The 24,126-nt window shown below is 40.2% G+C and overlaps 1 protein-coding gene across 1 annotated transcript; it reads right to left on the bottom strand.

The window, feature by feature from the left end:
• Positions 1–1,561: 1,561 nt before the first annotated feature.
• Positions 1,562–16,668, bottom strand: LOC124265482 (mycocerosic acid synthase-like polyketide synthase). Its single transcript, XM_046700279.1, has 6 exons — positions 16,414–16,668; positions 15,858–16,222; positions 15,371–15,552; positions 14,895–15,069; positions 8,371–14,793; positions 1,562–1,713 (listed from the first exon to the last, which is right to left on the bottom strand). The coding sequence occupies exons 1-6, from the start codon at positions 16,653–16,655 to the stop codon at positions 1,562–1,564; spliced, it is 7,539 nt and encodes a 2,512-aa protein (XP_046556235.1). The 5' UTR covers positions 16,656–16,668.
• Between the last annotated feature and the right edge of the window lie 7,458 nt (positions 16,669–24,126).

Below are 24,126 nucleotides of genomic sequence, written 5' to 3'. Positions count from 1 at the left end.
TGTGACTATATGTGTCACTTCTCCATTCATCAGCCAAAAATCTCAAGAAGGATGACTTGAAACACGCAGAGTTCAATGCATTTGTGAAGTTGGAAGGCCTGTTCTGACCTGGATCACTGACTACCGTGCCTTCTGCAGAAGCTCCACGTTTTCTTCGCTCAATGTCCTTTATTGATGGACTTGCATAAGTGTCACATACAAATTCTACTTGGGTTCCATATTTGCAGAGGATCTGTAGGATGAACTTGGCAATTTCTTCATATCTTGAAGGAAGGTTTGTAAGAGACTGGATGAGGAACATTCCATCAATGACACACACATCTATGTTATCTGGGAACTGAATGCCTGTTACCCTTTCTTCCAAACATCTCATCAGTTTTGACTTGTCAGTCTTGTTCATTGAACCATCCATTTGACCAAGTGAAAGTGGAAGAGGTGTAAGAGGGAACCTGAATACTTCAGCGGGATCAATTTCACTAGAAGAGGCAAGGTATAAAAGTCGACCAAACAAATCACGAGAACACTGATGTTCTTTAAGTTTCTTGTCTTTGGTCTGATTGTTGGCCTTAAAAGCTCCAGCAGTGAAATTCTGAATCTTTCTTCTTGGGATTGGATTTTCAAATCTGGCCTGGTCAGAAAAACAGCCATCTGAAAATTCATTGTACCATCTTTCACCTGTATGAATGCAGTTTACAAGATCATCAGCAACATGTTCTGCTAGAGGTTTTCCCGTTGTTATACAGTACAGATGTGTGTTTGGATGAGCCATTGTGAAAGGGTTCAGGCAACTTTCAATTGCAGTAGCAAGACTTTCAACATCTTCATGGTCCCATTTGATCCGTGCTGGTTTGCATTCCTTTGTGACATCTTCCTTGTCTATTAGATCTACAATCTGTAGAAGCTCTCTTACCACTGCACTCCTCATTGCACGTGTTATCATCCATCGTCGTCTGGCGGATAGTGACTGAGTGAAGGATGAGATGCCTGTCTGTGTGGATGGAGCATCTGCATTCAGTCTGTTCAGGGCCATATCCACTGGTACTCTTGCAAAAGGCTTGGTTGTTCTTTTGACTGAAAGTACACCCTGTTCCAGGATTTGTCTTGCACCAGCGTGTGTATTGTCAATGTTCAGAAGATTGAGATGATATTTTGTCATCCATCTTGCATAACTGTGACGGTTAACTGCAAAGTACAGTGGACACAATTTCCCCAAGCAGTAAGTGAACAGTGCAAGATCACTGGTTCTACAAGCTCTGCTGAACATTAGGTACAGATTGACCAGATCGATGTACATCATCCAGTATTGAGCTGTTTTGCCATGAGTTCCAGATCGTGTCTCATTCATGAAGTGGTCGTAGGCTCTGAGAAATGCAGTAATCTCCTCTGATTCCAAAACCTCGATCAGGGTCCTTTCCAATGCATATCCATAAAGTCTCTTCATTTTTGTAATGACATTTTCAGGAACAGAGTGTTCAGACAAGAATTTCTTGAAGTGAAGTTTCCAAAATGCAACAGAGAGTATTGGATGCAATCGTTTACATCGATTGTAGTGTTTACCTCCTCAGAAACCATTCAAGGATCCACATGCAAGAACATCAGTCTCTGTCAGTATATGGGGTCCACCTGATCCATCCAAAATATAGAACAGGCCTTCCAACTTCACAAATGCATTGAACTCTGCGTGTTTCAAGTCATCCTTCTTGAGATTTTTGGCTGATGAATGGAGAAGTGACACATATAGTCACATTTTAGGCACCACAACACTCTACTTTTCTCTTGAAGATACATGTTATGTGTTTACCGCTAACCAGGGAATTGTGGTGAGGACTGTTGTTCCACATCTTCGATGTACACATGAAGAGGCAGACACAAGAATCATTTTTCATATCTACAATATCTGCCAAGATTTGAAGAAAGCACACATATCAGTGCGAGCCTCAGACACTGATATCCTTGTACTTTTGATTCATCACATCCAAAGACTTGATGGAGCTCACATCTGGATGGACACAGGTCACAGCAGCAACAATTCAAGGAGATACATAAACATTAATGCAATTTCCAAGGTCATTGGGAAAGGAGTGTCTGACTCCTTGCTTTCATTTCATGCATTTACTGGATGTGACTATACTTTAGCTTTCGTTCGAAAGGGGAAAGTGCGCCCACTTCAACTTCTGGAATCCTCTGTTGCATTTCAGGCTGCCTTTACATGTCTATGAAACACAGGAGGTACCTTCACATGTTGCTTCAGGATGAGAACAATTTGTATGTGCGTTGTATACAAAACCAAGCCTGTCCAGTGTCGATAATGTGCGCTATAGTTTGTTCAAACAAAGATATGCTCCAGCACCAGGCCATGGTCCTTTAGACAAAATCAAAGGAACAGATGCTGTTGTATTTCCTCCTTGTCAAGTATCGTTAGTTCAAAAAAATCAAAAGAACCAATTATGTTTCAAGTATGTGGAAGAATGTTCATCTCGGTGATCCATTGAAGTTCAAACCAGAAGGAAATGGATGGAAGTTGGAGGATGGAACTTTTCAACTTGTATGGTACGAAGGACCACAGGTACCTACATGTGTCACAAAACAAATGAGTAGCACATTTCCAGACCCTGAAGAATCAGACGAGGTTGAGGCTGGAGAAGATGACAGTGACTCTGCTACTGACGATGAGTATGATCCGTGATGAGGTAGCCCTTGCATTTTGACAGAAATAGCAAAATCTCAATGTGAGTTGTCAGAATTAGCTTAATAATTTTAAAACTATTACATGTGTGTGTGCGCGCACGTGTGTGCGTGCATGCATGCATGTTTTACTGGCCTGATGACCTGTTTTGTAACATGAAGAAATGTTGGTGATTAATTACTCTTTAAATATATGTCCAACTACATGTATATAGACTAAAAAGCAAGTTATATCTCTTTCTGAAAACCACATTTTACAGAGTTATCTCCCCTTGAGTGATTTTATAGAATTACCCTTACTCTCTTTATCTTAGATAAAACACTAACCCTGAGTGACATATGCATTTTGTTGATATATTTGAATTCCTTACACATTTTACATAATTAAAAGCCTTAAATACTGTATTATATTATACTTTAGTTTCATTACACTGAACTTCAGGTGGTAAAATGACAAAAAATTGTAAATCTACGAAGAAAAACAATATGTCATTACTCTACATACCACACTGTTAAACATTTTATTTTGTGAAATTACACATTTATCTTTCTTCTTTACATTGCAACCAGTTTGGGTGAAATACTGAGTATTTGTAGTTGGGAAATGGCATTTAAAGGATGCAGCAGTTTACCTGAAAAAATGCTGAGTCATCGCTTCAACGCCCCCTAGTGGGCTAAAGCCACAGCTTTGATTTGCAAGACTAAAAATTTTTGGATTCGTGAGGCAATTTTACATCAGAATACATGTTATTCTCGAGTAACCCAGAAAAAATCTCTATGTTCATCAAATATCATCTTCTAAAATGCCAATCAAGCATCTAATCAGAATACATGTTTAAACCTTTTGGCCTCTCTCGGTACAAAAATCACCCCCCGGGCTCTTGGACTATATGGTTGTGCTAGAATCTACACTCCGTTCTCAGGGAAATGTCCAATAGGTCTCCTTCAGGTCTCTCCTTTTCGGACCGCCTCCGTGGTGTAGTGGTTAGAGCGTCCGCCAGGAGAGCGGAAGGTCGCGGGTTCTATCCCCGACCGCGTCATACCAAAAGACGTTAAAATATGGTACTTGTTGGTCCCTGTCTGGCGCTCGGCATTAATGGGTACAACAAGGACTGGTCGGCTCGGAGTCAGTATAATGTGTCTGAGTGGGGTATTCATGCTTCACTGCGGCATGGTATCTCAGTGGGCTAGCACTATAACACCAGCTTAAGTCTGGGCTAGTACAAGCAGCCGCACATACACATACACACGCATGCACGTCGTCATATGAGCGAAATATTCTCAAGCACGACGCTAAACCCAATTTCACCTCACCTCACCTCTCCTTTTCGCGTTTCAATCAAAGCGAAAGAAGCACAGAGAACAATATTGATTATACGGCTTATATGGCTTTGACGCCATTCTTTCTTTCCACTCCGAGCATATACCAAAGGCACAGGTAAGAAAAAAGCTGGGTCGTCCTAAGCAGCATAATACATTAAATGATCTAGCATGACATTTCCCTTAGGACATGTTTAGTACATTGTGACATCCTTGTGTTCTGAACAACAATATTGGACATTTTGAGTTTGAGAACAAATGGAAGAATGTAGCGTATGTTACATTTGTGATTTCAATTACTCAGTGAAGAACAGTTTCTTGTACATTTAGGGTTGAGTTTCATCTTGGAACCGAACCCACAGTCTCCGAATGAGGCATCTAATCACCAGCACAAAAGGTCACCGATATATACCACTCAGTTTCCGCGGCCATGAAGTGAGTGAGTGAGTTTACTTTTACGCCGCACACAGCAATATTTCAGCTATATGGTTGCGGTCTGTGAATAATCGAGTCTGGACCAGACAATCCAGTGATCAACAGCATGAGCATCGATCTACGCAATTGGGACACGATGACATATGTCAACCAAGTCAGCGAGCCTGACAACCAGGCCCCGTTAGTCGACTCTTTCGACAAGCATGTATTTCAAAACTGAAATTGTATCTCTTTCTCTCGGCGCCATGTTTATTTGTGTTTCTTTATGTATTCGTGACAATGACAATGAAATCAACAGACACAAATATGTGTTGTCTCGATTTTTATATAATTTTGAAATATCGAACTATTGTTTTTGGCTTTGTGCCCTAACAAATACGTGAACAGTCGCTTGTTTACTGTAGAGAGAACCTGGATTTCTTTAATGGAAATTTTCTCGAATTAGTGTTTGCAAAATTTGATTTAACAAAGTGGAAGTAAAATACATATAATATTTCATGTGTCCAGTTATCAGACATGAATCATGCATGTTATGTCGGGGATGCATTCGACATTTTCTAGGAGATACATCTGCTGCATGTTCTCGGAAATAAAGCCCGCATGGTATCGGTACATGTTTTAAATCTGCATGCTTTATCAGCGAGAAAAGACAACTTGAAAAATTCCAAACTAACACCACATTTGATAGAGTTTCAGTTACCATAATGTCGCTTATTACTATTGCATATATATTTCCTTGGTCACATTTAAACTAGATGTATCATTGTTGTATAACAAATTCAGGTAAATCAGACAATTCTTGTCCACTACAAATATTCAAAATATGTTTTTGCGTGATCACTTAATGTTGAATAGGTAATGACAAATGTGAGTGAGTGAGATTAGTTTTACGCCGCACTCAGCAATATTCCAGCTATATGGTGGCAGTCTGTAAATAATCGAGTCTGGACCAGACAATGAAGCGATCAGCATCATGAGCATCGATCTACGCAATTACATGTGTCAACCAAGGGATACGATGACATATGCATATGTCAACCAAGTCAGTGAGCCTGACCACTCGATCCCGTTAGTCGCCCTTTACGACAGGCATGGGTTACTGAAGATCAATTCTAACCCGGATCTTCTCGGGTCAGGTAATGACAAAATGGATATTAACAATTGAATGAATAAGAACCACAAAGTAGACATAACATAATTTATTGAATATGTATTCCACAAACAGGAAATATTGGTTGACAATCCTGAGCCCCGTTTCACAAAGCTGTCGTAGGCCTAAGATCTCGTAACATTTCTCGTAGCATTGGTACCTGCTATACTGTAACACAGGAGGTACGAATGCTACGAGAAAAGTTACGAGATCTTAGGCCTACGAGAGTTTTGTGAAACGGGGCACAGATATAACAATTTAACCACTGAGCCTTTCAGCAAACACAGAAACAGACCCTTTACTCTTTACTGCCATACCGTGAGTGAATGAGTTGGGTTTCACCTTGTTCTCAGTAATACTCCAGTTATGGAATGTCTCGTCAGCTTCATGTAGGGAAAGGCTCACGTGATGCAGGTCTGAGAAGTTGGTGAAACCCCAAGACTTGGGTATGTTGTTCACAAGTCTAGTTTCATATCGGGACGGATCGGGATTCCACAATCGTATGTTTCTGGCGTCTATGAAAAGGGACGTAACCAACTGTGCATAGTTGTTGTTTCAGACGACTGTAATCCTTATGTGCATAACATCCATCTTTTAAATATAGTTTGAAACACAATATCCCCAATTAACCTCACAATGCAGGTTACTTATAATATTCATACTGATATGTGTGATCTGTAAATCATGCAAAAATATATGTAACTGATTTTAGGATAATCATACAAATGCAAATGTTTATGGTAGGAGTTACTATTCAGTTTGAAAACCAAAGGCAAATATTGTGCACTGACTATCACCCTGTAAGTGTTTATATTGTGCCAATGTATGATTTTATCAAAGTCAGAACCCTGACTCATAAATCGAATAGACGAAAATAAACATTTTTGAAACATCAGGAACATTAAATTACAGATACCTACTTGATATGTGATTAAAATAATTGTCGCGCTGCAGACACACATATCGGTGTCGTGTGGGAATTGTTCAAAACGAAGGAACAGATTTTGGCATTCATATCTGCTTATATTAATTAACATATATGTACATTTATGATGATTTCATGGTGTTCTCTATCCCTGTCGATGAAAAGGTGAATTATGCTTCAGGTTTGAGAAATGATCAATATTTATCAGTTATAAACATTTCGCGTTGAGTGTCAATATGATAAAAATAACACATACACTATCATGATATATAATTTAGGAAGGGTCCCTGTGGATATATAAATATATAATCTTGATTACGGTTTCCTACAATGATGGAGGTGTTTATTCTAGGATGATTTACTGAGGGTGATCAGGGCAGTTCTACACAGAGAGATGGCTTTATTTATATTAGGGTGGTTTCCTACAATGATGGAGGTATCAAACTCTAAGATGGTTTTACTGAAGATGATAGGGTCAGCTCTACACAGAGAGATGGCTTTGTTTACATTAGGGTGGTTTCCTACAATGATGGAGGTATCAAACTCTAAGATGGTTTTACTGAAGATGATAGGGTCAGTTCTACACAGAGAAATGGCGTTGCTTACATTCGGATGGTTTCTTACAATGATGGAGGTATCAAACTCTAAGATGGTTTTACTGAAGATGATAGGGTCAGTTCTACACAGTGAGATGGCTTTGCTTATATTAGGGTGGTTTCCTACAATGATGGAGGTATCAAACTCTAAGATGGTTTTACTGAAGATGATAGGGTCAGTTCTACACAGAGAAATGGCGTTGCTTACATTAGGGTTGTTTCTTACAATGATGGAGGTATCAAACTCTAAGATGGTTTTACTGAAGATGATAGGGTCAGTTCTACACAGAGAGATGGCTTTGTTTATATTAGGGTGGTTTCCTACAATGATGGAGGTGTCTATTCTAGGATGATTTACTGAAGATGATAGGGTCAGTTCTACACAGAGAAATGGCCTTGTTCACATTAGGGTGGTTTCCTACAATGATGGAAGTGCCTACTCAAGGTTTTACACAGAGACATGACACTACCTACTCTAGGAAGGGTCAACTACCTTTTCCATGGCTGTTGACATCACTTATTTCGGTGACGTATTCAGGTAGGTTTAACCTTTTGCGTGCAATACAATCTGATTCTACTTATAATCCAAGCTGATTATTCTCTCGCGTTGAGATGCCTCTCGGAGAGATTAAAGAACCTACTCAGGGATGGTTCCATCGAATCGTCTGCTGTAGGACGGCATCACACAGATACTGAGATGAATTGAAGTTCTCTCAGGCTAACATAGTGAATACGTTGCCTATAAGCCCACATTAGGACGATATAATAGACAGATACAAATGCGCATTTATACACTCACACACGCACGAACGAACGCTCGTGTACACATGTACAGATGCACACGTTATAGATACGAGTTGATGATACATGAACTGATCAACATAGTCAATTAAATGAATAGCAAGAATGCTGGTGACGCATTTAAGAGGTGATGCGTTTATGCATGTTGTCATGTCATTTCAGATATACACGACAAACCCCTTCCCATAGTCACACGCAATCCCTGCCACAGACAGAGTGGCTTGTTTGATTCTGACTATATGGAGTTTGTGAATCACTAGCAAATTGTGATGTTACAATAAGGGATTTCAGGACAAGTCAAGGGATGAGAATAGCAGACGTATATGTCTTTTATTGCAGGGAGCACACTCTGGACGCGTTAGGTTTCTCCACTTTCTGTTTCAGATATTGAAGCGTCCATTCAGGATGATTTGCTGCATAAGATACAAGGCGCAGGAATTTTTGCATGATTGCTCTACCTCGGGGAATAGGAAACATGTCAGACCTCAAATGCAGCTCTAAATATTTGGAATTGTCCTCTTTGTTGTATACAAATACATAGGTTTCTGCATCAGGGGCAAATGTCAGGTTACTTTCCCCTTCCTTATCATTGAAATCCTCCTTCAGTGTTTGATATTCGTAGATGAACTGATTTGTGTGCATATGTTTGGAACTGTCCTCGGACAGCAAATCTTTCAGGTTTTTATAGAGATAGAGGCCGTGTTTTTTGTACACTTCAAGTCTTTTCTGGTTCTCACTGAGGAACATTTCCACTGTGGTTGACCCCAGATCGGGAGTGTTTGCTATGACTGGGATGTAGTTTGTACATCTTCCAACACATCCGACCATTGAGGATACATACTGACGCAAGTCTACGGGGACTAGGATTGATGGGGAATTGGTACTCGCAATAAAGGCCACCATTAGTTGATACACACTGATCATGAAATCAAATGGTGTTGAGTTCCGTGATGTGGTGAATCGGCGCAAACTAGCATTTATTGCATCGTCCATTCTTGTCCCAATGACTATGCCGCTGCAATATCCTCCTCTGTGTGTATTGGGGCTTATGGAAAGTGTGGCATATGGTATCTCAGGCAATGTTTTCTCCCAGAATGCCTTGAGGTTTTCGTATTGTGGTGCCAATACACGTTGAATCTCCTCGGCAATATTTCTTTCAGGGTTTGCATGGACATCTTCCGGTGATTTTCCGTGCATAAAAGCGTCTCCATACCTTTTAAATTCTTCTACAAGTAGCTTCATCCCATTGTGGTCAAATGCAACTCGGTGAAAAAGAAGAACCATCTCCGATCTGTCAGACAGAAAAATGAACTTTATCGGTCCTGTCGTTCCCAAATCCAAATAATCATGGGCTTTGCTCACTATTTCAGTGGCATTTGTTTCATTGACGGTTTGAAAGCTGGCATTAGATCTGGTTTCTTCTCTTTTGATATCACCGTCATAAAACGCAAAGGTCCTTCTTGCTATAGAGTGTTTAGAGACACATTCGGTAGCAAATCTCTCCACATAGGAAGCGTCAGCAACATCTGGGAGATGCACTACGTGGGTATAAATGAATCCAGACTTGTTCTGACTTTGCTGTTCCTCTTCTAGGACAATCCTTTCAATAGAGTCCTGGATATCAGTTTGACTGATAACATGTTCATACTCTTCTCTGCGCTCCTGTATACCATTGTCACTGAAAAGACGTTCATTTATCATACTTGTTAAGGCAGACACTGAATTAACAAGAATGTCACTTGCAGTAATCTCTACTTGTGTATCATCATGAATTTGTCCAGCAACCTCCATGGCGTACATTGAATCTAGTCCTTGTTGTGCCAATGGAATCTCATCTTCAAAAGAACTTTCTTCAAGCAAAGCCTTTTGGCACACAAGTGTCCTCAGATAGCTTTGTAAGAAATTCACCCTGTCCTCTGTATCTAATGAACGTAATTCTTTCACATCCAAATGTTCACAAAAACTGTCTTTCTGTTCATTTAAAAAATGCTCCAAGTAGTCATGCAATCGGAGTAGTAAAACCTTCTCCTTGTCTCGAGTTAGCTGCTTAGCCATCTCCTTTCGGTCAACGTTCACTATAAACATCTGCACTTTGTTCAGCATTAGCGTCTGCTCTAGACAGTTGCTAATGTCTTGCTTCTCAATCAAAATGAACCCTTTCTCTCTCAAACGATCCCGTACATACTTTGTACTGTGCTCTAAAATGCCTGTATGCAGTGCACCCCAGTTGATAGTCTGACCATTCTGTTCAAACCGTCTCCGCAAATGTGCTAGTCCATCCATGAAGCCATTTCCTGCACCGTAATTGGATTGACCAGCATTTCCAAGTGCAGATACGACAGATGAATGCATGACAAAGTAGTCCAAGCTTAAGTGGGCAGTGAGGACATGTATATTCCACACCCCAGTTACTTTTGGAGAGACCACTTTACGTATTTTCTCTTCTGTCATGCCTATGAGTGGACTATCATCAATAACTGCTGGACCATAGAAAATGCCACGTAGTGGATATCCAGAAAATTTGGCTTTGAGTGTTTCCAAAGCAGATTCCAAAGCCTTGAAATTACATACATCTGCTTGAATGAATGTTACCACACAACCGAAAGTCTGTTCCAGCAATTGTATCTCCTCTTGTTTTTCATCACTTGGAGACTCCCGTCTGGAGAGAATAACTATACATCCTGCTCCTCCATTAGCTAGGAATGAGACGCACTCCCACCCAAGTCCAGTAAGTCCACCAACAACAATATAGGAACCACATCTGTGGAAAAGAGTATTGACTTGTGTTTTCATTACCTTCATGTCCAGTCCATCTTCAGAAAGATGTAGGCATGTTGTCTGCATGGCCTCTGTTATGCTGATGGGTGTATTTTCGATTTTTGGACAGGTTTCCCTTGTGAGGGACATGAACAGTTCTGGGATTTTCTTCTGATGTTTCTCAATCCAAGCATAGAGCTTTTGCACATTTTCAAGAATTGCAGAAGGAGCAAATATGTCAAATGGACGCACGCTGTACACTCTTGGACGAGATTTACTCAAACGGAGGGATTGGAGTGTCCGGTCATTGCTGATTGTTTCCAGTGTGATTACATTGTTTAGTCTAGACCATTTTGAAACAAGTGTTGTGAGAATGTCAGGAGATATCGTCACTGTTGCGATTAAGGACCCGTGCGAGCAATTTTCATCTACAGCCAGGTCTTCTGGTGTGATGAGTGCTGTGGATTTGGTTCCATTACATTGTAGCATGTGAGAAAGAACCTTGGAAGCAGCTTCAGTTTCCGGAGAGAACAGGATTGCTACACGTTCCATTTTCACTTGACGGCTCAGATTCCACAGACAGTAGAGCTTGATCATGAGACCAGGCCGGTAACACTGAAACTTTGATATATTCATGATGCAGCTCTTGGGGATCTTAACAGTTGGTTTAATCAGCAATGGGAAGAAAGCCACAAGTTGAGGTTGCACAGAACCATTCCCAGATGCAACCCTGCCAACAAACTCAAAACACAAGATAGGGTGCATGTGAATGTCTCTGAAGTTTTGGTTATTAGCTGTGATGCTGTATAAGCATGGTCTGTGTAGTACAGCTGAATCAACAGTGACATCAATGGATCTGTTCTCAAAATATTGCTGTGAATCAATATCCTGGACAAACGATTGTTCAATAACCTCGCTGTCATTTGCTGAACACAGGAGGGCATCAGCTGAGTCGAGAATACTGCTGATTCTGTACTTTGGTGCTTCCTCAGAAATGACTTGCAGTAATGATGTGTAAACACCATCTTCTTGAAGCCGTATTTCTGGGTATTTGGCTGGAGGAATTGCATGAAGTCTTGACAGAATGTATTTAATTTTGGTAATCAATTCCCCACTTGCACCCACAACGACTTCCACTAGTTGAATTGTCAGTGTTCTGTGTTCTCTTATGATACATCTTGTCGCTGCTGCCATTGCCTCATTCAGACACGCTGTAGCAGACGCTGCATCAGTTGCAGCCTCTGCTTTTGTTGCTTCTGACATGATTATCAAGGGTGTCTCAGCTTGTTTGTTAGTAAGATAGAGAACGATCAACCGTAGTGCAAGGAAGCGCTTAATCAGTTCTTCTTGGATAGCATCTCCATTGTCTGTTGAAACATCAATTGTGGCCAACAGGAAGCATACTTTTGATACTCCTTCTAAAACTGATTCAAGTTCATTCTTGATCCAATCAGTTGTTAGTTTATCCATGCTGATAATGATGTGAGTGTCATCATTTGCACACACTTTGGAATCTGTGAATACCGCAATTTTTGTGTTCAGGACATCATCTTCTATGGAAACCTCGTCCATTCTTGTCCAGGTTTGTACCATAAAGTCACAGGTTTCGGTACCTATGAATTTGATCTTGAACAGTCCTACCTCAACAAGAACCCTTCCATTCTTGGAAAGAAGCTTCATTTGAAATGAATGGTAACGGTCAGTTGATTCCATGCTTTGGACGAAGGTGAACATTTCTGCCTCTAAAGCTTGATACAAGTGGACATCTCTTAATTGAACAGGAAAGAACTCATTATCTATTCCAAGGGATGTCGCTGCGGCTGATTGAAGCATGCCATCAAGAATAGCTGGATGAAGAAAAGTTGATTCCATTTCTTTTCTAAGCATCTGAGGGATTTCCATTTTGACTAGTGCTTCATCATGCCCACTATATGCATAGTCAAGTGTGGCAAAGTTATCACCATAGCTGAATCCAAGTTTTGCAAGCTTCTGATACATATCTTCCCTATTCACCTTTCCTGTGCATCGTTTCAAAATACGCTCGATGTCTAGTCTCTCCTCTGTGGGTTGCTCTCTTCTGTGATCTATTTTTCCTTGTGCATACGTAATACCATTTCCTTTCACTTGGAAGTTTGTGTAGTTGTCATTGTGTGTAACGTCTACAGACAAATCAGCCGGGAAAGCCTTCTTCAAAATGTATGGATTTTGAAACACAACTGACACAGTTGATGCGTAGGGATCTGAAAGCTTCAGCAGGTTGGTGATTCCAAATCCAGTCTCTGCGTAGGTTGCTCCTGGAATAACGATAACATCCTTGATTTTATGCTCATAGATTGAAGCAAAGATTGAGGGATCAATGTGCATCTTCAGTCTTGTGTCACTCGCCGCTTGGGTCAAAAACAGATGATGCATAGAGAGAGATGCTCCGTGAGCACTTCCCTCTGTTTCATTTGGGATTGCCATGACATGTTTGTGTTCGAAGGCGTGTGTTGGTTCAGGGGTGGTATGTCCGCACATTTCACACAGTTGATCCCAACATATGTTGCAATTCCATGCATGAAGTTCACCCAGGGATTTCAAAAGATCTTCATATTTCGAATTTGTTGTCATTGATGTCACAATTTCTGCAGTCTGATGAGTGCCTTGTAAGATATCTCCAATATGTGCTTTCAGAACTGGGCGTGGTCCGATCTCTATGAAGACATTGTGGGCATTTTCTTTTATGGCAGCCTTTATACCAGCCCCGAATTTGACTGGTTCTCTGGCGTTCTTAGACCAGTATGTTGTTGCTCTCAAATCCTCCACTGTATAGTTTGAATCAATGGTTGAAATGAATGGAACTGTTGGGTGCTGTGTCTTCAGATTTTGTAAAGCATCATCAATTTGTTCTTTGCATGAATCCATGTGATGACTATGAAAGGCAGTTGTCACTTGCAGGTCTATAAGTTTTATGTCTCTATCGATATTTGATAGCTTAACTTTAAGCTCATCAACTGCAGAAGCATCGCCACTCACTGTACATGCATTTGGACTGTAGTAAAGACCCACACTGATTTTGCCCTCATACATGTCACAGTGATGTTCCACTTTTTGGGGGTCCATATTCTTAACCAAAAGCATCTTACCCCCGGTAGCTCTGGAGAGGATGTTTGTCCTGTGGTATATAACCCTCACAGCTTCATCTAATGACAGAATCCCAGCAACATGTGCTGCAGCCACCTCCCCCACTGACTGACCTACAACAGCTGCGGGCATTACACCCCAGGACTTCCACAGGTGAGCGAGAGCCACCTGGCAAGCAAAGATAGCAATTGGACCAAGGACAGGATCTGAGACATCATCTTCTCTCAGTCTTTGGGTGAGAGACCATCCGACAAAGCGTTTCAGAGATGTGTCAATAGCTTCCATGGTTTCCTGAAACCCTTTGTTTTGTTCCATTAAATCTATACCCATCCCTTTCCATGCAGTGCCCATGCCACAGAAAACAAAAAGTGGCCGCAAGTGCCCCTTCTTTGGTTCTTCTCTGCTGTCTGTCTTCATGAAGTCTGTTAGCTGATCCTCAAGACTCAACATGTCACTTACAACGAACATCTGTCTGCACTGGAAATGCTCTCTTCTGACACATGATGTATATGACAAAGCATGAACGTCATAGTCACGTTTTTCAATGGAGAGGAACTGTTCAATGCTCTTTTTAAGAGTTTGGTGATTAGAACCAGAAAAGCAAACGACAACAGGTTTAGTCCAAGAATATGTGCTCTTAGTTTGCCCGTTTGAACTATTTTTAACTATGGCATGACTATTAGCACCCCCAAACCCAAATGAATTAAGACATGCTACTTTTTGATCAGGTAACCATGGGACTGGTTCTGTTGGTACTACAAACTGAAACCTGTCAAAGTCTATTGCTTCATTTGGCTTGTCAAAGTGTAGGGATGGCACGATGGTGCTGTGTTTCATCATCAGCAGGACCTTGATGAGTCCGGCCACTCCTGCTGCTGATTCCAGATGGCCGATGTTGGTCTTCACAGAACCAATGTATCGTCTTTTTGACTGTTGTTGCTTCAGGAAGAAATGCCCGAAAGCATTGACTTCCACTGGATCACCGATTTTTGTGCCGGTACCTTTTCAAAGAAAAATAGGATATTATGATTACATTGGAGGAGAAAGGAGGAATAATTTCATACACTCGGAATTTATAGACTGAACATTTCAAATAATTTACCATGTGCTTCGATATAGTCTATGGATGTTGTATCGATGGCATGTTTGGAATACACATCCTGGATCAGTTGTGCTTGTTGCTCGCCAGATGGTGCTGTGAGAGGTTTGGCTACATGTCCATCTTGATTTAGACCGGTAGCTATCGTTCCCCATATGTTGTCGCCATCTTTCATTGCCTGAAAGTATGCATTTTAATAAAAGAAAAATAAGAAAATAAGGAACATTTTAGTACCTGAACTAATATGGAAATACAAATAAAGGAATGTTTGCATGATATTTAGACGTCTGGAAGTCGGACAAGTAACTAATGATAAGCAAATAAGGATGGAGCAACGTTTCAGTGTAGTTTCCAACACTCTCAAATTATCTTACATTCACTTAGGAAGATACTCCCACACGCATATGTACATGTCAATTAAATATACACATTGTATATTTCACCTTAATTTGTCACAGAAACTGTTCTCAATGGTTCACCTGCTTGAGCGGCTTGATAATGACTATACCACATCCTTCTCCTCTCGTGTAGCCATCTGCATTGGCAGAGAACGTATGGCATTGTCCTGTAGGAGATAACATCTGAGCTTTGCTGAGAGGTACAAAAACTCCTCCATTGAGAAGAAGATTCACTCCTCCACATATCGCCATAGAGCAGTCACCTGTAAAAGACCAGCGGAAGATTGAACTGTGAACATGAACACACATTCGATATTAACCCTTGTTACATCTTGTGGCCACTACTCAATTAGGTCATTTGCAAAATGAAAAGCAATCGATGGCAATCAAACATTATGACGTGATGCATTCTATCCAGGCAAAAGCTGTACAGCACATTTCAATAAGACGGATAGATTTTGTTTACAAATAAAGAAAATCCGCGTTAAAGCATTACTTACGTATTCTGGAGTCACGTTTCTGGCTTTTCATTTTAACCATGTTCAGACAAATCTCTAGAGACTCGTACCTGCTTTCATAGCTAATCCGGCTTGATGTAAGGCCACAACAGATGATGAACAGGCAGTGTCTATGGTCATAGATGGTCCTCTGAGATCAAAGATGTAGGACACTCTGTTGGATACAACGCTGACTGCTGTGCCTGTCACGGAGTAGTTGTCGACAAGATATGGGTGTTTGTTGGACATCTGGGTGAAGTCATTGTTCATGCAACCTATGTAGACCCCCACTTCCTGTCCTGCTATTTGTTGTCTGGTGATGCCGGCGTCCTCCAGCGCCATGTACGTGCACTCCAACACCTGGCGCTGCTGGGGGTCCATCAGGGCAGCTTCGTGCTCATTGATCCCAAACATTTTAAAATCGAAATGAGCATAACTGCAAAGAAAAATGCACTTATGTTTCGAAGCATCACTGTTTGAGAAATATATTTCGTTACGTTTTACTTGGATATGTATGCTTTATCTCCATGAACATCTATTTTTGGAAAGATTGACGTAAATGCTTTCACAAATTTACTGGGTATACATATTTCCACGGTTTTGTTCAGTGATGAAATCTGAACATACTTCTTAATGAAACCTGCTCTTGGTGCATATGTCTTGCCAGGTGTGCGTGGGTCTTTGTCATAGTAGATATCCTGACTCCACCGCTCATCATCGATTTCAACCACGTGGTTTTCTCCATTCACCAGGACCTTCCAGAAATCTCTCAGACAGGAAGCACCAGGGAAGCGACAACCAATACCAATGATGGCAATATCATCGCCTGTGGTTTCTGGGTTAGTGTCTTTACTGTCTTTACGAGACATTTCAATTGTGAAGAATGGCTGGCGCCTGAGCCGAACACTTGCTGAAAATATAAACACAAACGAAAAGACTTAGTGTACAGATATGTTGTGTAAAATGAAGTTTTTGTCATTTCAAAGTGAGACCAGCCACACTTTAAACGATATTCATGCTTACTGCTTGTCAAAACTGGTGTATTTTTCCTTGTTTAATTACATATAGGTAATAGAAATAGTTGAGTTCTTTTAGCCATTCTCTATATTATTCACTGTTTGAGGCCACTTCTTGGTGTTATCTATGTATGTGCGTGCGTGTGTGTGTGCATGTCTCTCTGTGTGTGGATTTGTTCTTGTCAATATTTCTTACAATCTAACCCACAGGGAGGTAGATAAGTTCAAATTGCGTTGGCCGACATCAGTCGAAGGGAACATGTGGTTAAGCATGGCAGTGATATCACTAAACGTGTTAAAATATTTCCCGAACACGGTTGTGATGTTGGTAGGCTGTCGGAAAGCATTGCAAATGGCTATTTTAGGCAACTCTAGATCCGCTAGGCTTTATTTTACAAATGTTTTAGGACAAAGCCTCAATGGAAAGTATTACAAATTATCATTTTCTGTTGCACGAAAGTTTTAGAATGTTTGAGACTGAACGGTCTAACAATTCTGAATACTGAGTGAAGAAAGTCAAATAGTATTTCATAACTGCTTAATACAAAACGAATATACATCATTAAAAAAAACCCCATTGCAACTCTTTTACATATTCTATTTTTTGTGCACAATTTAAAAAAAACCCCAACATATTGTGGTAAAGATGTATGTCTGCTTCAAACTGATAAATGTATTTCAAGTAGTTAACGTTTACTACAATAAAAACCCAGTGAATTTAAGACAATATTAATAATATTTTATTATATAACGATGATTTCCCCCAACCCACACATCTATTTCAGTTTTCAAATCGACATACTTGAAAGTACTTTGACATATAGAGTAAGGGAATTCTAATTATTTCTATTTTGGCATGTTGATCTAACCTGAAATCATTTAACCATTTAAGATAAAAATGTACCCGTGAAGTCTTCCGCAACCCATGCTTGTCGTAAGAGGCAACTAACGGATTCGGGCGGTCAGGCCCGCTGACTTGGTTGACACATCTCATCGTATCCAAATTGCTTAGAACGATGGTCATGATGTTGATCACTGCATTGTCTGGTCCAACTCAATAATCATAGACCGACGACATATGGCTGGAATATTGCTAAGTGCGGCTATGGACATCAATCAATCACGCAATCAATCGCTATGCAATGTTTAACAGTAGGCGTCATATTATGGTACATCATATTATGGTACATCATATCATGGTACATCATATTATGTCATGTAAGATTTACAACATAAAATGATAGACACCATGTACAAGCACTAACAGCATAAACACGTGAGCTGTGAGCTGTATCATGGAGTCCACTGACCAGCCATGACAGCAAATTAGCAAACGACACCGAAGTTTTGCATGTTAAGTGAGTGAGTGAGTTTAGTTTTACGCCGCACTCAGCAATATTCTAGCTATATGGCGGCGGTCTGTAAATAATCGAGTCTGGACCAGACAATCCAGACATATACGTACATGCATTACTGAATAAGGGTCATATTGTTTCCTGGCAACGTCGTGTCTACAATCTATTTCGGGAATGAATTCACGATGCCATGTCGCGGTGGCTGACTGGGTTAGACGACTGACTTCGTATGCTGGCTCTGAGGGTGTGGGATTGGATTAGTCAACCCAACAAAAGTACTTAAGTACTGTCGGAAATGCTAGAAAAATGCTTTTTGACTTATATTTAAAATTCAGAGGTATTACAGTTACTTAAATAACAAATATCACTTCAAGAAACATCTACCTAATGTAGTCCGAGGGAATAAATTTGGAGACATGCTCTAAAATGTGTCTTAACTGAAGAAAATGCCAAAAACTTAGAAAAATAAGGGGTAGTGGGACGTTATTTGATACAAACATTAACTGCCTGTGTTACGTCATGAGCATCGACGGTATCGACAGGTGAAATTGACACCTGAGCACACGCTCGGGCGAGGGGTCATCTCAATAGATGTTTTCTGCAAAATGTTGAATATGTGTACGTATAGTATACGTATTGGTTATGTAAGGGATCATTTGTGTATGTGTGTTTGTTTTGAAATAAACATACGAATTACTGTACATTGGAAAGAATCCTATCACATGTGCTATCTTATCGATTGATTGTAGAAATGTGCAACGTTTTAATAAATGTTTTGTATGTCAACAGTATATTGCAGTGAAAAAATATGGTTTAATTCGGTCAGTTTATTCTAGTTGTGAACATTGGCCAAAGATTTAACGAAGTCACTGGTGTAGCTTCTTTAGATTATATATATTCTTCTTCTCATAAAGTTTGTAGACCGCCCGTCTAAGCACTCCCTTGTCAAAGTTGTCAAGGATGGTTTTACGTCCCGGTTTTGCTTTTGAGACGGTCCCTGTCTTGTCTGATTTGTTTACAATATTGTAAACTTGTTGGTAAGACATACCAACAGCTCTACAAGTTCTGTAATAAACCCTTTCTAAACTAATGAAAGGTTTACCTCTGTATTTTTCAAGCAGAAAAACTTATAAACCTTTGCAACAATCGACTGCAAATCGTTGGCCATAGTGGACGCTGTGCTAAAGATGTGCATGCATGACGGGAACTTATTTATCAAGACTTAACATTTATATTAATATTTCTTCAATAAAGAAACGACAATTAAGTAAAGTAACACAAACATTCAACATTTATTTGTTTAGGAAATACGTTAATTCATATTTTTACACCACATGTATTATTAGCATAAACGTAAAGACTATTTCAGATTTCTGTTGTTGAACTCTGAAAAAATCTGAAGTTGCTGTTTTGGTACCAAATTCTCTCCTGTAAACTGCCCTTTAAATGCATGGGAATGTTAAATCGATTGAAATAAAAATTAGGTACACTATAGGCGAGTTGATATATTGACAACATAGTACATTTATCACCTTTATAAAGATATTAAGGCTAAAAAGCATTTTTCTAGCATTTCCGACAGTACTTTAGAATGTGTACTTAACTGAGAGAGTGTAATCCCAAATATTACATGCAACATCCTTTGCTTCACGGTCTGCATGACAGACTACCTTGGTATTAGACACTGAGGATACAATTGTATGGATTTAACTGTCTTTTTTACGACCCACTGCCTGTATCCGTTTCCCTGGCACGACTCCAAGATCCAAGATGGTAAAGGTGCGAAAAACGCAATTCCTGTTATGTCTGTCAAGTTGGTGTTTTCGATATGTTGCTCTTTCATTGAGCCTATGCTATTTGTTAATACCTCATCTGTATTTCAAACATATAGCAACTCCGGACCAATTACAAGTCTTGCACATGAAGATGCACATATGACATTGTTATTCATTACCGTTCATATTGTACTTAAAAGCCGGTTCAAAATGCAGAAACCTCCTACCTGTCAAACATCGATGTCCATATCTTGCTATTGAACGGTGGCCGTCAGCTGATTATATATAGATAGGGGAGTGGTACACGTGGTCTGCTCGATTTAAATAAACAACTTCCTTGTGTAAAACGATTGGTTACGTTGTTGGTATATGCTTTTTAACGTCACACACACAACTATGGTATTTCGGCGACGGTGGCTTGATTACAATTTGCTTACTCCTTTTAAGGAAACATGTGTCTCTACGATCTGTTCATTATATTCCCGCACTGAAAAGACCACAAGCCTGTAGTACAATCATACATATGATTTAGGCAGTAATCATTGAATTTGTTTGTCCCTGTTGACAACAATGTGATTGACAAGATTCAGGAAAACCGTGCTAAGCATGCGGACCTCGGCTTTGAAATGTCTCGCTTGCATCAGAAGTACACTGTCGTCAGACTCCCCATTGTTCTACTGAGTTTTAGTTTTACGACGCTTTTAGCAATATTCCAGCAACATCACGGCAGGGGACACCAGAAATGGGCTTCACACATTGTACCCATGTGGGGAATCGAACCCGGGTCTTGGGCGTGACGAGCCAACGCTTTAACCACTAGGCTACCCCACCGCCCCTTCCCCATTGTTCTAGGTGCCCTTGGTTTGGTACCTCCTGATCTCTTGGCGTAGATCAGGAGAGTCCCTGGGTTCTGCACCAGGAGCACAGTCCTTATGACACTCTGGGTAATGCAGAAGGCTGATGAGCCTTACCAACCTGACTGTTCCAGGATCACCCGAATCCTCTCTCCTGCATGTTTTGTATCTTAATCTCTTAAACATAATGGCATACTAAAGTATTTGTACCATATATCCGTGCATAAGGATGCTCAAAGCGCACAAAATATAATGCCAGATATATTCAGGACACTATTTAAATGGAAAAATCAGTCATTTTATGTTTTGTCTAAAGAGTCTTAAATTCTGACATAGAAGCCGAGACCTTTCACACAATTAAAGGAAATTAGGTGAGATATGTACTAAACAGCATATACCAGTGTCGTCTTTTTCCGACGTCGCAAAATGCATAAAACAAGCAATGACGTCAACTAAAATGGTGTATTATTTTCAGCAATTTCATTACATTTGAAGATATGGCTAGTACTCTGGTAATAACGATGCAAAATTAGTCAAAATACATCTACACAAACAGGACAATATGGGAATCTAAGAACTAACTTATATATCGGATAGGGCCATCCAAATCGCTATTACCTGCTTTCACATGTAATACGTTGTCATTTTTCTTGTAAATTGTGAAACTACCAAACTGCATCCGCTCACATTGGGGAACTTTGAATTGGGATAGTTTGGTTCACCATGAACATAAAATAACGAAAATTTATCGTCCGTATCCACAACAAATTCTCTCCAAGTGATCTGAGTTACGTGGACCTAGTGTTACGCATAACGGAGTTATGCCCCCTTATCATTATATGTGTATGACCTCTCTGTCGTCGTTTGACGTCATAGAAGAAAATCCATTTTGACATTTATTGCGAGTCATTTTAATGTTGAGCGTATAACGTTATGCACAAGCACATAAACCCAATTCATATACACTTATGTCGTTCAGATATCAAGCTGTATTTTCTTCGCTAACACTTTCCGTAAAGATGCCACTTTAAAAATTCGTAGCACAGTGCTTTTATCGGTGCGCGATAAAAAGCGGATAAAATTACTGTTTTTTAACGCATAAAAAAAATTGGACAACATTTAGCAGTGTCTATTTCTCAAACCGCCGAGGTAGTTGCACTTATATTTATACCAACGGATAGGAAATTTAATATTCTACATTTCTGTGTAATTTTATAGCCGTACGTAGATCCAGGACCACGCGAGCGCAATTCTCGCATTAAGGCAAAGAGCTACTGTTAAAAGGCTATCTTGAACATGTGTGTTTTAGATTGGATCTAAAGGTTTGGAAGTCACAACGGTCTCTGAAGTTCTGCGAGAGACTGTTCCATGCAATTAATCCTGCATGGACAAAGCACCTGTTTCCATACTGTACTGTCTTTACTTTTAGGACAACAAGCAGGTTCTTATCCTGTGAGATCGGGAAGGCGTGTACACAGTTAGAAGACTGGATAGATAAGAAGGTGCAGTTCCAGTGAGACAGCGAAAACAAGACATAAGACTTTAAACTTTATCCGGATCTCGACTGGAAGCCAGTGGAGAGTGTACAGTAAAGGAGCAATGTGTTCATATTTTCCAGTGCGAGTCACGATGCGGGCCGCGACGTTCCGCTCTGTCTGTAGCCTGGCCATCTGGGCCTTTGATGCATCGGCCAGTAAACAGTTACATTAATCAAGTTACTCATTACAAGTGACAATACACGAGTCTTGGCAGATTTAACTGTTTGTTTGCTTGTTCACATTATTAGTGAAGATACGTGGTGAATTTGATCAACATAAATGTCGTGTCGGTAAGTAAAGGGACTGGTCAGTTACATTCAGCATATCATAATCACAATGTAACAACAGTTTTTGGTTTTACAGTCCAAGCTGGAATGGCACCTGGAGTTACAGAGAACTTGAGCTTTGAAACATTTACATCTGCCTGTTTGACTGCTCTAACTACCAGCACAGTTACTCTCACGAAACCTTGGCCAGACCATTTTGACTCACTTTGAACTGCAGCTGTGAGAGAAATGTCACTGTTAGTACTCATGTCACTGATGGAGTGCGCAAACATCAAATTGAGCAAATCGACCTCCATGACCCGTGGATAAAGTATCCATGACAAAGTAAATCGGATCTGTTTCTGCCATTCATCTGTGCGTCTGATTAGCACATTACACTTTACTTATGTGTTCTCGCTAAATTTAAGATTTCAGACACTTTTCCTGAATCTTTGATGTTAGAGGTGTACCACGGTGTATTATGGTTCCATTAGATGCAATGTAGCATACGTGTCCAGACATTTAAACACTGGCCACAGAAAATGGATGAACGTTTTTATATAATTTCAACAAATTACTGAATGTCTTTAACTTAACAGATTTGAGAATTATAAGTTTTGCAGAGTCTGGGAACAATATACTTCTCAGTATATATCTACACAGATAATCTAGTACATTCGACTTGGTCGCACATACCAGGGTCGCGAATTCTATTCAGGCAATATTTGACATTAGCATGTCGCAAGATCACAACCAGGATATGGCCTTGTCACGTTTTTTTCTTTCAGATAAGTGGTTCCAAGAACAGAATAATAGAAATGTTTCATCAATATAAATTCTGACGGCAGTTTTGGCACTGTACCAGATCCCAGCTGTCTGGGTCAAAACGTCTTAGTTTGGTCAGAAGCCAAAATGAGACCCAAGCACTTATCGAGGATGACACACGGTCCAAGACTTCACTATCATAGGACAAAAACGCACTCTGTTCTGCACCTACAAATCATATACGAACAAGAGAGTGAATTTGGCATAAAGCTGTCGCATACTGTCTTTCAACAGCATATAGAAGTGATACCCATACACACACCTGGTGATGGAATAAGAATTACTGCAGAATGTCTTATTGTTCATAATATAGAAGTTGACATCCATACTTTTCTAACCTCAGGCGTTTTGGGCATAAAGCTGCTTAGAACAGTATTTAAGTTATGTAACAACGATCACCTTTTAGCGAACACCTGTGATTCATAGTGATTCATAAACACATACTCTGCTATCGCATCGCATGGTGACATTCATTGCATTGTCTGGTCCAGACCCGATTTGTTTACAAACAACATCATACAGCTGTAATACTGCTGAAACAACTATCTGCTCATAAGACTCTGCTTTTGGCAGAGATTTCTTATGAATGTGGAATCGGTTTTGTCGCTTCTATTCAATGTAGGAGGGAAAGCCGCATGTGTTCCATGAATCAGATCATGCTGGTGAAACTCACCATCATACTGAGGCGGATTCCGATCCCTCCGCCCCTTT

This window comes from Haliotis rubra, unplaced genomic scaffold (genome assembly GCF_003918875.1).
Source record: "Haliotis rubra isolate DU_JTF1 unplaced genomic scaffold, ASM391887v1 Scf98, whole genome shotgun sequence".
Lineage (NCBI taxonomy): Eukaryota > Metazoa > Mollusca > Gastropoda > Lepetellida > Haliotidae > Haliotis > Haliotis rubra.
Note: the sequence above shows the minus strand (reverse complement) of the source record. Positions and strands in the feature narration are given on the sequence as shown.

Coding starts and splice junctions, on each gene's coding strand:
- LOC124265482 (XM_046700279.1), bottom strand. CDS start 16,655: ATGTCTCGTAAAGACAGTAAAGACACTAACCCAGAAACCACAGGCGAT. Junction 15,553..15,857: donor CGGATTAGCTATGAAAGCAG/GTACGAGTCTCT, acceptor GGTCTTTTACAG/GTGACTGCTCTATGGCGATA. Junction 1,714..8,370: donor CATGTTTCCTATTCCCCGAG/GTAGAGCAATCA, acceptor TCCATTCATCAG/CCAAAAATCTCAAGAAGGAT.